The sequence below is a fragment of the Micropterus salmoides genome, unplaced genomic scaffold (genome assembly GCF_014851395.1).
Source record: "Micropterus salmoides isolate LMB-PRFRI ecotype aquatic unplaced genomic scaffold, ASM1485139v1 Ms_hic_scaffold_19, whole genome shotgun sequence".
Lineage (NCBI taxonomy): Eukaryota > Metazoa > Chordata > Actinopteri > Centrarchiformes > Centrarchidae > Micropterus > Micropterus salmoides.
The window spans coordinates 7647248-7658512 of NW_024041039.1; the positions used below are offsets into that span (position 1 = coordinate 7647248).

The 11265-nt window shown below is 38.5% G+C and overlaps 1 protein-coding gene and 1 long non-coding RNA gene across 4 annotated transcripts; one reads left to right on the forward strand and one right to left on the reverse strand.

The window, feature by feature from the left end:
* Positions 1-1470: 1470 nt before the first annotated feature.
* Positions 1471-8107, reverse strand: LOC119910562 (vacuolar protein sorting-associated protein 29). 2 transcript variants are annotated; one of them, XM_038729229.1, is made up of 5 exons: positions 7999-8067; positions 6274-6285; positions 4067-4258; positions 3241-3476; positions 1471-1957 (listed from the first exon to the last, which is right to left on the reverse strand). In XM_038729229.1, exons 1-5 carry the CDS (start codon positions 7999-8001, stop codon positions 1840-1842), a joined length of 561 nt encoding a protein of 186 aa, XP_038585157.1. In that variant the 5' UTR covers positions 8002-8067; the 3' UTR covers positions 1471-1839. The 2 variants fall into 2 exon arrangements, with proteins under 2 accessions (XP_038585157.1, XP_038585158.1); XM_038729230.1 differs by lacking the exon at positions 6274-6285 and having other exon boundaries at positions 7999-8107.
* Positions 8108-8996: 889 nt separating this feature from the next.
* Positions 8997-9785, forward strand: LOC119910652. Of its 2 annotated transcripts, none has more exons than XR_005445670.1 (2): positions 8997-9075; positions 9674-9785. It is a non-coding gene; the product is annotated as an uncharacterized LOC119910652 (long non-coding RNA). The 2 variants fall into 2 exon arrangements; XR_005445669.1 differs by lacking the exon at positions 8997-9075 and adding an exon at positions 9152-9307.
* Positions 9786-11265: the final 1480 nt, after the last annotated feature.

The following is an 11265-nucleotide window of genomic DNA, read 5'->3' on the forward strand; positions in this document are numbered from 1 at the left end:
AACCCATAAAGATATGAAACGTGACAAAGAGGCCCCATTGTAAGAGATTCTGTTGGAAACCACCAGTTTAATCTATGTGTTATATTTTATAAGCTTGTCATATCTGTAAAATGTTAATCTGAAAAGGAACTTCCAGCTGTCAGATAAATGCGGCGTAGCAGAAAATGGAAAGACTCTAGTAAAGTACAAACCTCTGGATTGTACTTAAATACCAAACCTGGGTAAATATACTTAAAGCAAATGATACGTTACTCTTGTGAGAATAACTGGTACTGCTGCCATTACATGGACTATATGTTATATACGGTATGTGCGTTAATCCAAGATTATCTTAACACTTTTGGGACTGGTGATGCAATTAATTCTGTTTTGGGGTGTTTTTAAATACTTAAAGTAAAAAAAAACATCACAGACACGAGAGTTTCACATGGACAAACAGAACAAAGCTAGCAGAGCTCTTTTATCTATTGGTGACTTAGTATTCAGACAAATGTATTGTATGTATTTCTGACATAATAAACAATAAACCTTTCACTTGATACAAATCCTCTAAAAACCCTCTGTTTTACTAACTAATGTGTGCTGAAATGTATCTCCAGTTTTGTCTGAAAGTTAACATTTATAGTTATGAGGCTGCACGTGTTTCATTGCTGTGGTTTTTTAGGACGTTTCAAACTGTTCTGTCACTGACTGCTGTCGTGCTCTGTATTGGTCCATCGTGGCCAAAACAAACCAGTCTCACTAAATTTTCAACCACTTGCCTCCACGTTTTCATATCAACTGACTTTTTAAATAATTTTATTCTTCTTTTAATATCCTCTTGTAGTCATTTCTAGTCTCCTCTCTTCTACTGTGTTTACTTTTTTATGAAATCCTGAGATCATGAGTCCAAATTCAGAATCAACCTAAAGAACATTTTGACAACCAACCAAACTTTTTCTACATTGGCTTGCTTGCTGAAAAAAAAATCTGATAAATTGTATCTCCTTACATGAAGGTCTAAATGTTTTTTCAAAGCCTGGAACATAATTATAATATAATTATGGCAGGAAAATACTAAATATCAGTCTTCTAAAAACCTTTTGGCCTGGTCTGGTTTTATTTAGAGGCAATATTCTTGATTTTGACCAAGAATATTGCCTCTAAAAAAGCAGAATTCATGTTATTTGTGTAACTGTGTTGTTAAGACTGTCCTCAATGGCAACTAAGGCTTACAGTACAGTACAGTTATTTACCCACCAAATATGGCAAAAAGCATGTGGACATGCCTGACACTGTTTGGGCACCTTAATTCCAGGTAAAGTAAATGTTTATTCTACAGCATACAATGATATTTTAGATAATAGGATGCTTCTAAATGTGGTATCAACAGTTTGAAGAAGTCCCTCATGCAGTGGTGTATTATTATTATTTTCATTATTATTTAAGACAAAACAAGTGATGGAGTGAAAAGATCTTTACTGTGGGGGGAAATTAATGAAAAAAAAGGCAGACTACATGAAGCTAAAGGCTTGTTGGTTACATGTACATGACGTGACAAGGGCAAAAATAACAAACAAAAAAGAAAAAAATGGCACAAAATATTTCTTTTGATAACAAATACATGTGACATTATTGCGTTCTCTACTTTTACCAAATGACAGCTTGGATTCAAGCAAATGCTGATGACATATAAACAATATAATACATAGGTGTTTTAGAGTTAAGTTACTGAACAGTTTGTTACAGCAATAACTGTAAATAAATTGTGGTGACTGTAGGGGAGCTGCTGCCCCCTGGTGGAAAGGAATGAATCGACACACTGAGCCACGTTAACCCAACTCTCCTCTCGCCGTCCTTTTAAGATTTCTTGTACTCGATTCTCTCCACCTTGACGTCGTCGCCGATGAGCTGATAAACGTACGTCACCACTGTAGACGCCTGGATGTCCATTAATACAAAAGAGGGGATGATGTTGCTGTTGAGGAGAGAGGACAGATGTGTTTCAGGGTCAAGGTTCGGTCTGGTACTATCTGTAAACATCTCATTCTCTCCTTCCACAAAATCCATTTATTTGATAAAAAGTAGTTCCAAAAAACGTTGCTGTTAAATTTGTTAAATGTTATTTTCCAATGCTATGAGCAGCATTAAGGAAACCTCCACTGTATTGGAGGTAACTGATGGTATTAAAGCCAATATTGGCCTATATGTAAATAAATAAATTGAAGGCAGACATCTCACAACCTCAGCACATAAAACCAACCAAAAGTACCTGCATGGATGGATTCGATTAAATGTAAGAGAGAAACACTATTTTTCTTGTAATTTGACCCTTTGAAGTTTTTAAAGCAGCATTAAAAAAACTCTTTTGTTGCTCTCTTATCCAAACATAAAATAAAAGTAATCAAACTACCTGCTGTTGGCTGAAGCAACCACAAACAACCTGTAGAACAATGCAGTGTGTGTCGCCTGCACTCGTATTTATTATCTTTTTTATTGTCTTTGCTGGCACGTGTGTCGCTTCTGTGTCACACCGTTAGTGAACGCCAAACAACGTTAAATTTAAAATATTTTAAAAAATGCTTCAGTCAAGCAGTAGTCAAGGCTGTTTGGCTAAACGTCGCGAGTTTCTCTCACAGTTTTTTGATTCAGTATTTAACTTTATTTTCAGCTGACATCATAGTTCTAGTTGAACTGTATTTTTTTATTTTAAGACGCATGTGTCTGTGTTTCTAGCCTCTACCATGACGCGGGTAAAATGGATGAGAGAACACACCAAATTTGATTTGCTTAGAATACGCCGCTGGACCATAAATGACTTTCTTCTTCAGTGGTACCATTTTCTGTGCAGTTACAATACAAAGCAAATAATCACACTTCAGCTCACAGCATCCCACTTCTAATTTACGCTGCTCACATGAGAAGAGTTGACGTTATTAATCTGTCCAAATTACAAATAAAACTGTGTCTGAGCTAGATGCTGATATTTTTTTCAGGAATCCCTGCGATAATCCTGGGTCACGGGATTCCTGTGATGTTTATATATATATATATATATATAAACATGCAGTTCTAATCTGAATAAATGCTATTTTCTGATTTTCTTTTAAAAATCAGGAACAAGATGTGACAGGAGTGAAGATCCACTCCTGTGTCACTCTCTAGTATGTGCTACAAATGGCACGTCAACAACATGCTTAAATTGTCCGCACGTCCAGGCTTTGTGGTTTCAGCAGGAGGTGGATTTCATCACTCCTCTACCTTTCCAGTGCGCTGTAGGCTCCTGTGGCCGAACCAGGGTTGATGTAGAACTTGTTTTCATTCTCAAACGCCTCGAACTTGTGTGTGTGCCCAGAGATGAGGATGTCGACGTCCAGCTGTCTCTGGAGCAGCGCCAGGCTGGCCATGTCGCCCCAGGGGATCACCTGGTGGCCGTGGATGAGACCGATCTTAAACTGACCCACGGTCACCACCTTCTGCTCTGGGTAGTTCAGGTTCTGAGAGGGGATGAGAAGGAACAAGCACAGTGAGCTTTTTTTAGTTCAAAGTCGTATTCTTGTAATAATGTACTGCTGAAAACAATGATGTGCACAGGTTTAACCAGACACAGTACAGAGTGAATGCTGTGATATCGCTGTATTACAGGATGTGAGTTCTTTGTGAACTAGGCAGGTAAAACTCAAGTTGTGAGAAGGGAGTAATTACAGTTTCATTACACGCCAATTAGTCTTCAGTGCAGGCAAAAGATCCATTTGCTTCTTCCTTGCGATTAAATATTCAGCCTCAGAAATTAAGCTTTTCTTCCCCAAACTCTAAGTTTAAAAGCTCTTATTGGAAATTCTGTCAAATAAAATTCGTCTGAACTATGAAGAACAGCGTCACACCACCAACAAAGACTTCAGCCTCTTGTTCTCTTGTGAATACTCAACAAACTGCTGACATCTAAAGTTTGCAAGACAGCCTAATTAATTTTATTAAATGAATGAATCCCTTTCCTTAATTACAAACTGGGTAATGAATGTCAGTGTTTACGGGCTGCTATCAAGCCTCTAGATTATTTTATTTTTATCTACAAACACACACGGACCTCGTCGAAGTCGCCTCGGACTATGTGGACGTCTCCCGCGAGAGTCTTCAGGTAGTCATAGCTCTCCTTGGTGCAGAGGTTGCCTGTGCAGAGAATGTGCTGGATCTTCCCCGGGACCAACAGCTTCTTGAACTTGGCTGGCAGGGTGTTGCACCGGTGGGGGATGTGCAGGTCACCTAACACCAAAACCAACTGACAGCATCGCACAGACACACACAGACAGATTAGTCACCCACCGATGAGCCTCCAGAGAGTCCAGACTGTGTGTTGTAGCATCTGAACTCTGGGAAAAGGAAGTGGGCCGAGGACTCCGTCAGAACCACTGTACTCCTCAGTTAGTTATTATTCAGTTGTCTCGTATCCTCTTTAAAACCACCAAAATACTGTTTTTAAATTTTATGTTATTGCACCGAAACATCAACTTACTCCAGATTAATTCAGTGCAGTGGATAAACAGGCTTAAAGGGTAACTGTTGCTGTTTTTCAACCTGGATATTATTTTCCCATGTTTTTGTGTATGTAACTAACTGGGACAACATTTTTTTAAATTGGTCCAGCATTGAGCAAACGCAGAGCTGCAACGTAACCCTTGAGCGGAACTGCGCCCCGTCCACTAAAGTGCTTGTTTTTGCCCCTGACATGCTCAGATTGTTATTACAAGTGTTTAAAATTATAGAAAGGATCCATCTGAAGACAGACCATTTTGTTTAACCAGAAACAGTCACTATATTGCTCTCATCAAAGCCACCAGACTTCATTGATAAAACAGTGATTTTACCTTTGCAGAACACAGGAGTTGCTGTCTATCTCTGCCTTGGTTGGTAAGTTTGTTTGTGTTATTACGTGACTTTAGTGTTTTAAAAGCTTAAAAATACCAAAATCTCACATGAACACAAACTAACCGATCGAGGCTGTAACCAGTGAGGAAATAAGTCTGGTGGCTTTGACGAGAGTAATAAAGAGACTGTTTCTGGTCTTACTCAAAATAGGTCCATCTCTCCTTTCCATAATGTTGTCACACACTTTCAATGGCAAAAACCAGCACTTTAATGGACGTACTTTGACGGGGCGTCATTGCCCGCATGGATTACATTGCAGCCCTGTTTCACTGCTGCCGAGTGCGGCGCTCTCACTCAATACTGGACATGTTTCAAAAGATATTGTCCCAATCAGTTACATACAAGACATACAACGTGGGAAAATAGGGTCCAGGTTAAAAAAAACAAACTCTCCCTTTAATTCATAAAGTTCAAACTTGTAAATAAGCAATGTTTGTGAGTAAGAAGCTGAGGATATTAGGTGTCTGAATTCAAACTGGGTTGTGAATGTTACTTCTTACATAATAAATAGAGTCAATAAATAAACAGCCCAGGTGGGAAAATATGGATTTAGTAAACAACTGTGAATTCAGACACTCAATAACAGATGTAGGACACAAGAAAGAAATAATTATGTTTTCACACAATACAAGTAGTCAATAAGAATTTAACACCAACAAACTTAAAGGTTCATACTAAAACACAACGCAAGGTTCTACCCAACACCATGTATCAGTTTAGATGATGAAATGGCGCATACTGCAAACCAGGAACTGTGACTGATGAACAAAAGTTTAATGTGTGCAATTATGGGTGTAAGTATTTAATTACTTTGACCACATCAAATGTTCATTCACTCTAAATATACAGCAGTAAACTTGGCAAGGATTAGATTTCCTCACCAAGAAATTGCTAATGTTTGTCCAATCAGAACAGCTTTTTATTTCTGAAGTGGAAAGCATCCATTCAATAAGGTATTCCTGTTTTGAAATAGATGAGTCACTAGTAAGGAATCAATTCAACTTGTGAAACATTTTCAGGAACTTGACCTTAAAGTCTGCCTGAGTCACAGTAGATTCCTACACAGGTTCTTGAAATCTAATGTGGGAGTTTTAGGTTTCCTACTCTGACTTATTTCTAGACTATTTTGATGAGATGAGTAACATGTAATTTCTTGTTTAGGCAAGCAACCGAGAGAAGGTGTAATTAAAGCATTTAGCCTGCCAGCACAAGATGCCCGCGCTGCAATGGCTGAATTAGCAGCAGCTATTGGCTCTGAGACGCAGAAACAGCAGACTTGCACAGCTGTGCAATCCCAATCCCACGTTAGTGTGCCGGGCAGAAGAGCGAGCAGAAAACAGGGATCCTACACAGAGCGAGGGCACTTACCCGGTGACCAGCCTGGTTGATTGCAGACAGGCAAGGAGGGGTGTGAGGAGGAGAGTGGGTGAGATAGGGAGGAAGGCAGGATGTGCATGGAGAGAATGACACGAAGTACGATCAAAGATTGGGTATAAAAAAAATACAAAAATAAGAGTTGGGACAAGAAGGAAAAATTAAATTAGAAATTAAAAAGTGAATGGATTAAGAAGACAGATATTAATCATTCAAACACAAATAAGAAAAGTTAAACGACAATGTGGTTGAAACAGTTGTTAATGGTTGATGGTTAGTGATAATGATGAAGCAAATATATAAAGTTTAAATAGCCTGACTGAGTGTGACCAAAGGCGAAATCATGTAATGGAGCAAATCAAAGTGCTGACTGGACGTTACAGTTTTATTATAAGTTATAATCAACCCACTATGTTGAGATAAACTACGGCTGGGCAATAAAACAGTCATGATAATTATCGTGATATAATTTTCTTCAATAACAATATAACAAATGTTCAATAAATGTTTGATTTAATTCATTTCAACCACGACTGAATTAGCACTTAATTTTTCTGTTAAGATATTTATTTTATTGAGGAAAAGTAAAAAAGATTTTACTTCACTTCACTCGTGCATATTTGTTGAAAAAATATTTTATCATAATTGTTCTGAAAGTTCTACTTCTGATTTGTTAAGTGATCTGCTGTTTGGAACCAAGTGTTTGTTCTGACCATAAAGAAAAGTTTAAAACCACAATTAACCTTCTGGTTTCTTTAAACTTTCACTCAGGAGCAAAAATCAACCTTTAAACTTGAAAGAAATCATGATTTGACATTTATTGTGACAGTTATCAATATTGAATGATATGACATTTTTGTCGTGATAACATTATTATTATTGCCCTGAGTTAAACTGCACCAAAACATGTTGTTTTTCCAAATATCTTGCCCCAAACTAGAGCAAACTCCATATACAGGTAAATTATTGTTCACTTTTATTTGTAGTTTACGTCCTATCTGTGTTGTTACTTTTGTTTTTGTAATTTATAAATGCTAAATTGAATGATCTTGATTAGATTAATCTTGTTATGTCATTTTTAAATGTAGACTTTTGATTGTTTAAATGAAACATCCATGTCAATAAAGCACACTGAACTGAGAGATAATGAATGAATAAACTAATATGACGTGCAGTTGTAGTCTTAATGCAAATATACTTTTGTCTAACTAGCTGGTTCACCGATGGAACCACTGACAGTTACGTTTCGGTTTGGTAACTGGGTGATAAACGCAATTATTGCTGCAGTAGAAAAGTGGCTCATGACATAAAGTAGCTATTAGCCTGTTAGCCCTGCGAGCTAACCGGATGGTAAACAAGAAAAAGTAACAAAAATGTCGTTATACCAATTAAACAGATAACAAAAATGGATGTTGAACAAACATGACAAACCTAAAGAGCGCCGTGCAAATGAAAAAAGCGACTTTAGGGCTGCTTGCGGCTTGTTGTGTTGAATTTTGGGGGGACTGAAGTGTTCAGCTGTCATGTGATCGTTGATCCATCTCGGGATGCAGCTTCACTAAAATAAACCCTTAAATTGAGACTACGTGGACGCGCTGAAACCAGGATATCAGTCTCGACTCTCGATAACTAGTCTAAGAAAACACCGAGCCAGCAAACTTCTCGAAACGCGGGCTGTAAAAGTGGTAAATTGTGGCCTTTTCGCTGTTTCATACTCACCATCTTTAATTTTGCTGTTTGCTGCTAGTCAAGTTGAGGAAGCGCCTACGCACGTACAGCGTCAACCTGTCAGCCAATGAGAAGAGAGAAGAGAGAGTACACGTCACACTATATGCAACACTTCCTTTTGTGCTTTCAAAATAAAACGAGTGAAACTTTAAACACTGACCAGGCTTTCAACTAAAATTTCAAAACCATAATGCCATTTATCAAAAAGCACACCCATTTTCTTAATTTCACTTCACTTCACTCGTGCATATTAAACTATAAACACTATCCCTGTTTTGACACATAATTCAGATTTGTTGAACTGTCACTGCATAACTCTGCACACAAATCCCTTCAATTCAATTCAATTTGCTTTATTGGCATAAATGTCAAAATAACAATTAATTTCATGCAGTTCATTAAATAAATTTTAAATATATATAAAAATGCACCTACCTACCTAACTACCTAAACGTATGTGTTTAAATAAATAATAAAATAAAAATAAACAAATTATAATTGAAAATAATAAATAAAACAGTTAACCTGTGTGTGTTTAAATTAAATAAATAAATAAATTACCAATTAAATAAACAGTAACCGTGAGTTTGTGTGTTGTGTATTAAATTCATATGGTTCATAATCCTTTATTTCTCCATGCCTACAGGCACTAACATTCAGCATTGTTCACCCAAGTCAGCACAGCTTGAGCAAAAAATTACCCAGATGGAAACACAATTGTCATAATTAATCATTTATAGTTTAGATTGACTCTCTCTGACTGCTGTTTAGATCATATTTGTACAAGAAAGCAATATGTTCCAAGAAGTTACCATTATCATCTACCGTGATATATCATTCTCAAACACAATGCCCTTGTTCCGAAAGATAAATTACATGGCTGACATTATTTTAACATTATTCTGAAAAAGATAATTATGTATTTGTATTATCACACAAACAACGAAAGCGGGCTTTTAATTTCGAACGCAGCAACCACCGGAAGTTCCCAACGTGGGTGTTCCTGTTAGCTTGACGCTCGTCAGTAAAAGCAACGTGAGTAGCAGCGTTTCGCAGAACATTCGAGAGGTAAGGTGCGAAATAATTTCATCTCATTATCCTCTGCTCATCTTGACGTGGATTTACCGTCGAGGGTCGTAATTCCACGGAGAAAATCTAGCTAAGCCCGGCGGTTAAGAATACTAACGTTACTTTAATGACATTATCTTCGCCGACCACCCGCGTCGACACCACTTGGCTAATAAGTAACTGCGTTGTAGCTTCTGGGCTCTGGCTATTTCCTGGACTTAACCGTATGAGTGTATGTTTTTTTTAAGACTGTGTCGAAACTGTACTCAGACGTAGAATGTACTTATACATAACGTTGAGTATAACGACACTTCAGTAAACTATATATTCCAGATGTCATTGTCATGATATGGCGGCGGTCAGTTTCGGCAGTTGGCCGTTAAACTGCGCCCATTTAGGGGCATGAAAGGAACGTTTGAGAATCATCCCCGGCTTTGTTTTTAGGTCTTACATCAGCTAACGTTGAGTACATTGTACGTGACGGACGAGCCACACACCCACACCTGGTGATGCTAACGTTAGCGTTTTTAGTCCGCAGTTTGTGTGGATAACAGGACGCTTCTCTCTCTGTCTCTCTCTGTCTCTCTCTTCCCAAAAGGTTCCCCCCCAAACCCCGAGACGTTCCGGATATTATCACCCTTCTGTCTCTTGAGCCTGGCACCTGCACTGTTTGGACGCTTTGGGTGTTTAACTGTGCATCTTTGAGAGCCCAAAAATCACTAACCCTGCTGCAATCAATACAACACCAGCACAGGCTATCGACCACCGTTCACTGCGGCTCTTGGACGATCAGCGTTGTGTTTATGTTTGTTTTGCGAAAACGGTAAGTTGTAAGAACACATTTTTGGGGTGTATATTTTTGTATTTATACGTGGTGACATTTTCCTCTGGTGATAGCTGGGGTTATTGTGCGATATGTTCATGTTTACTGTGCCACTGTATCAAAATGGCGTCTCCCAGTCCCCTCACTCGTGTGCAGTGACTGTATGACGCACTCTGCACCAAGCAGCCAGCTAAGCTAACCTAGCCTCCTTCTGAAATAGTCTCGACCTCTGCCCTTCTGAAACATCTCAGCTTGCCCCCTGACAAAGCAGTGTGAGTCATTTCATGTTTTAATCACACTGACATTGCTGAGAAAATGACTGCTACAGACTGGGTGGTTTGTGTTAACGCTGTCTGCAGGGGGAGAGTTGTTGGCAGCAGATGCTAGGCCTCCTGTTTTTGACCTAATACAAGAGAAGGCCTTATGTGACTAAATCCAGTGCCCCTCATGTATGACAAAGGGCTCTAACAAAACATTTTTGTATGTATACAGCTACAAAAGCTCCTGTTTAAATCCTGCGTTGTATTTTTCTTCTTTGGACTAATCTGTCATGCTTGCTCACTGTTGGATCACATGGATATTTGCAGGATTTGAGTTTGTCAGCAGTATTTCCTAAATGCAGAGGCTTCATCCCACCCTTTTTTAATATTTCTAACATATCCGGCAATGTAGGTGTTCGAACTCGAGCTTGTTTTTAGGTTGAATACAATTTGTAAAAGTGACACTGCCTTGCGATTCAGCAGAATCTTCTGGATTGATATGTCGTAACTCAGTCTGGTCTGGCTAAATGGACACTCAGTAATCATTATGCACCACAGGAATCTGTTTTAATTTGTTCTTGTGGATAGTGGGCTCTCAAGAGTTCAAGTAAATATATAATCAGGGTTTCAATTATTTTCATTATGATTTAATCTGTATATCTCCTCCATTGGTTTGCCAACAAATTGTGTTTATCACAATCTCCAGAGCCTTTGTTTTGTCTGACCAACAGTCTACACACACAGTCCTGGGAACACACCTTTTAGCATTCAATGCGAGGTATAAACTAAAAATCATGACTAAATCATGGCTGCAAATGTACGAAGTTACTGTTTAAATAATGTCCTCTAATAAATATTAATGGGTTTTTGTCTGTCCTCTTTCGAGCTGTTGCGCAGCCGTTGGAATGTGTGGTGGAAATCTAGCCTTCAAGCAAGGAGCTTGCGGCCACAGCGGCACAGCGTTTTCATGTCAGAGACCGAGCACGCTTGCAGTCGTTTATGTCATCCCCTCTTTTCCAGACAGAAGATCCCGAAAAATCCCCAACCAAGATCCTTTTATCTTACTGATAGTGCTAACAGCCAGCCAAAATGTCTGTCAACGTCAAC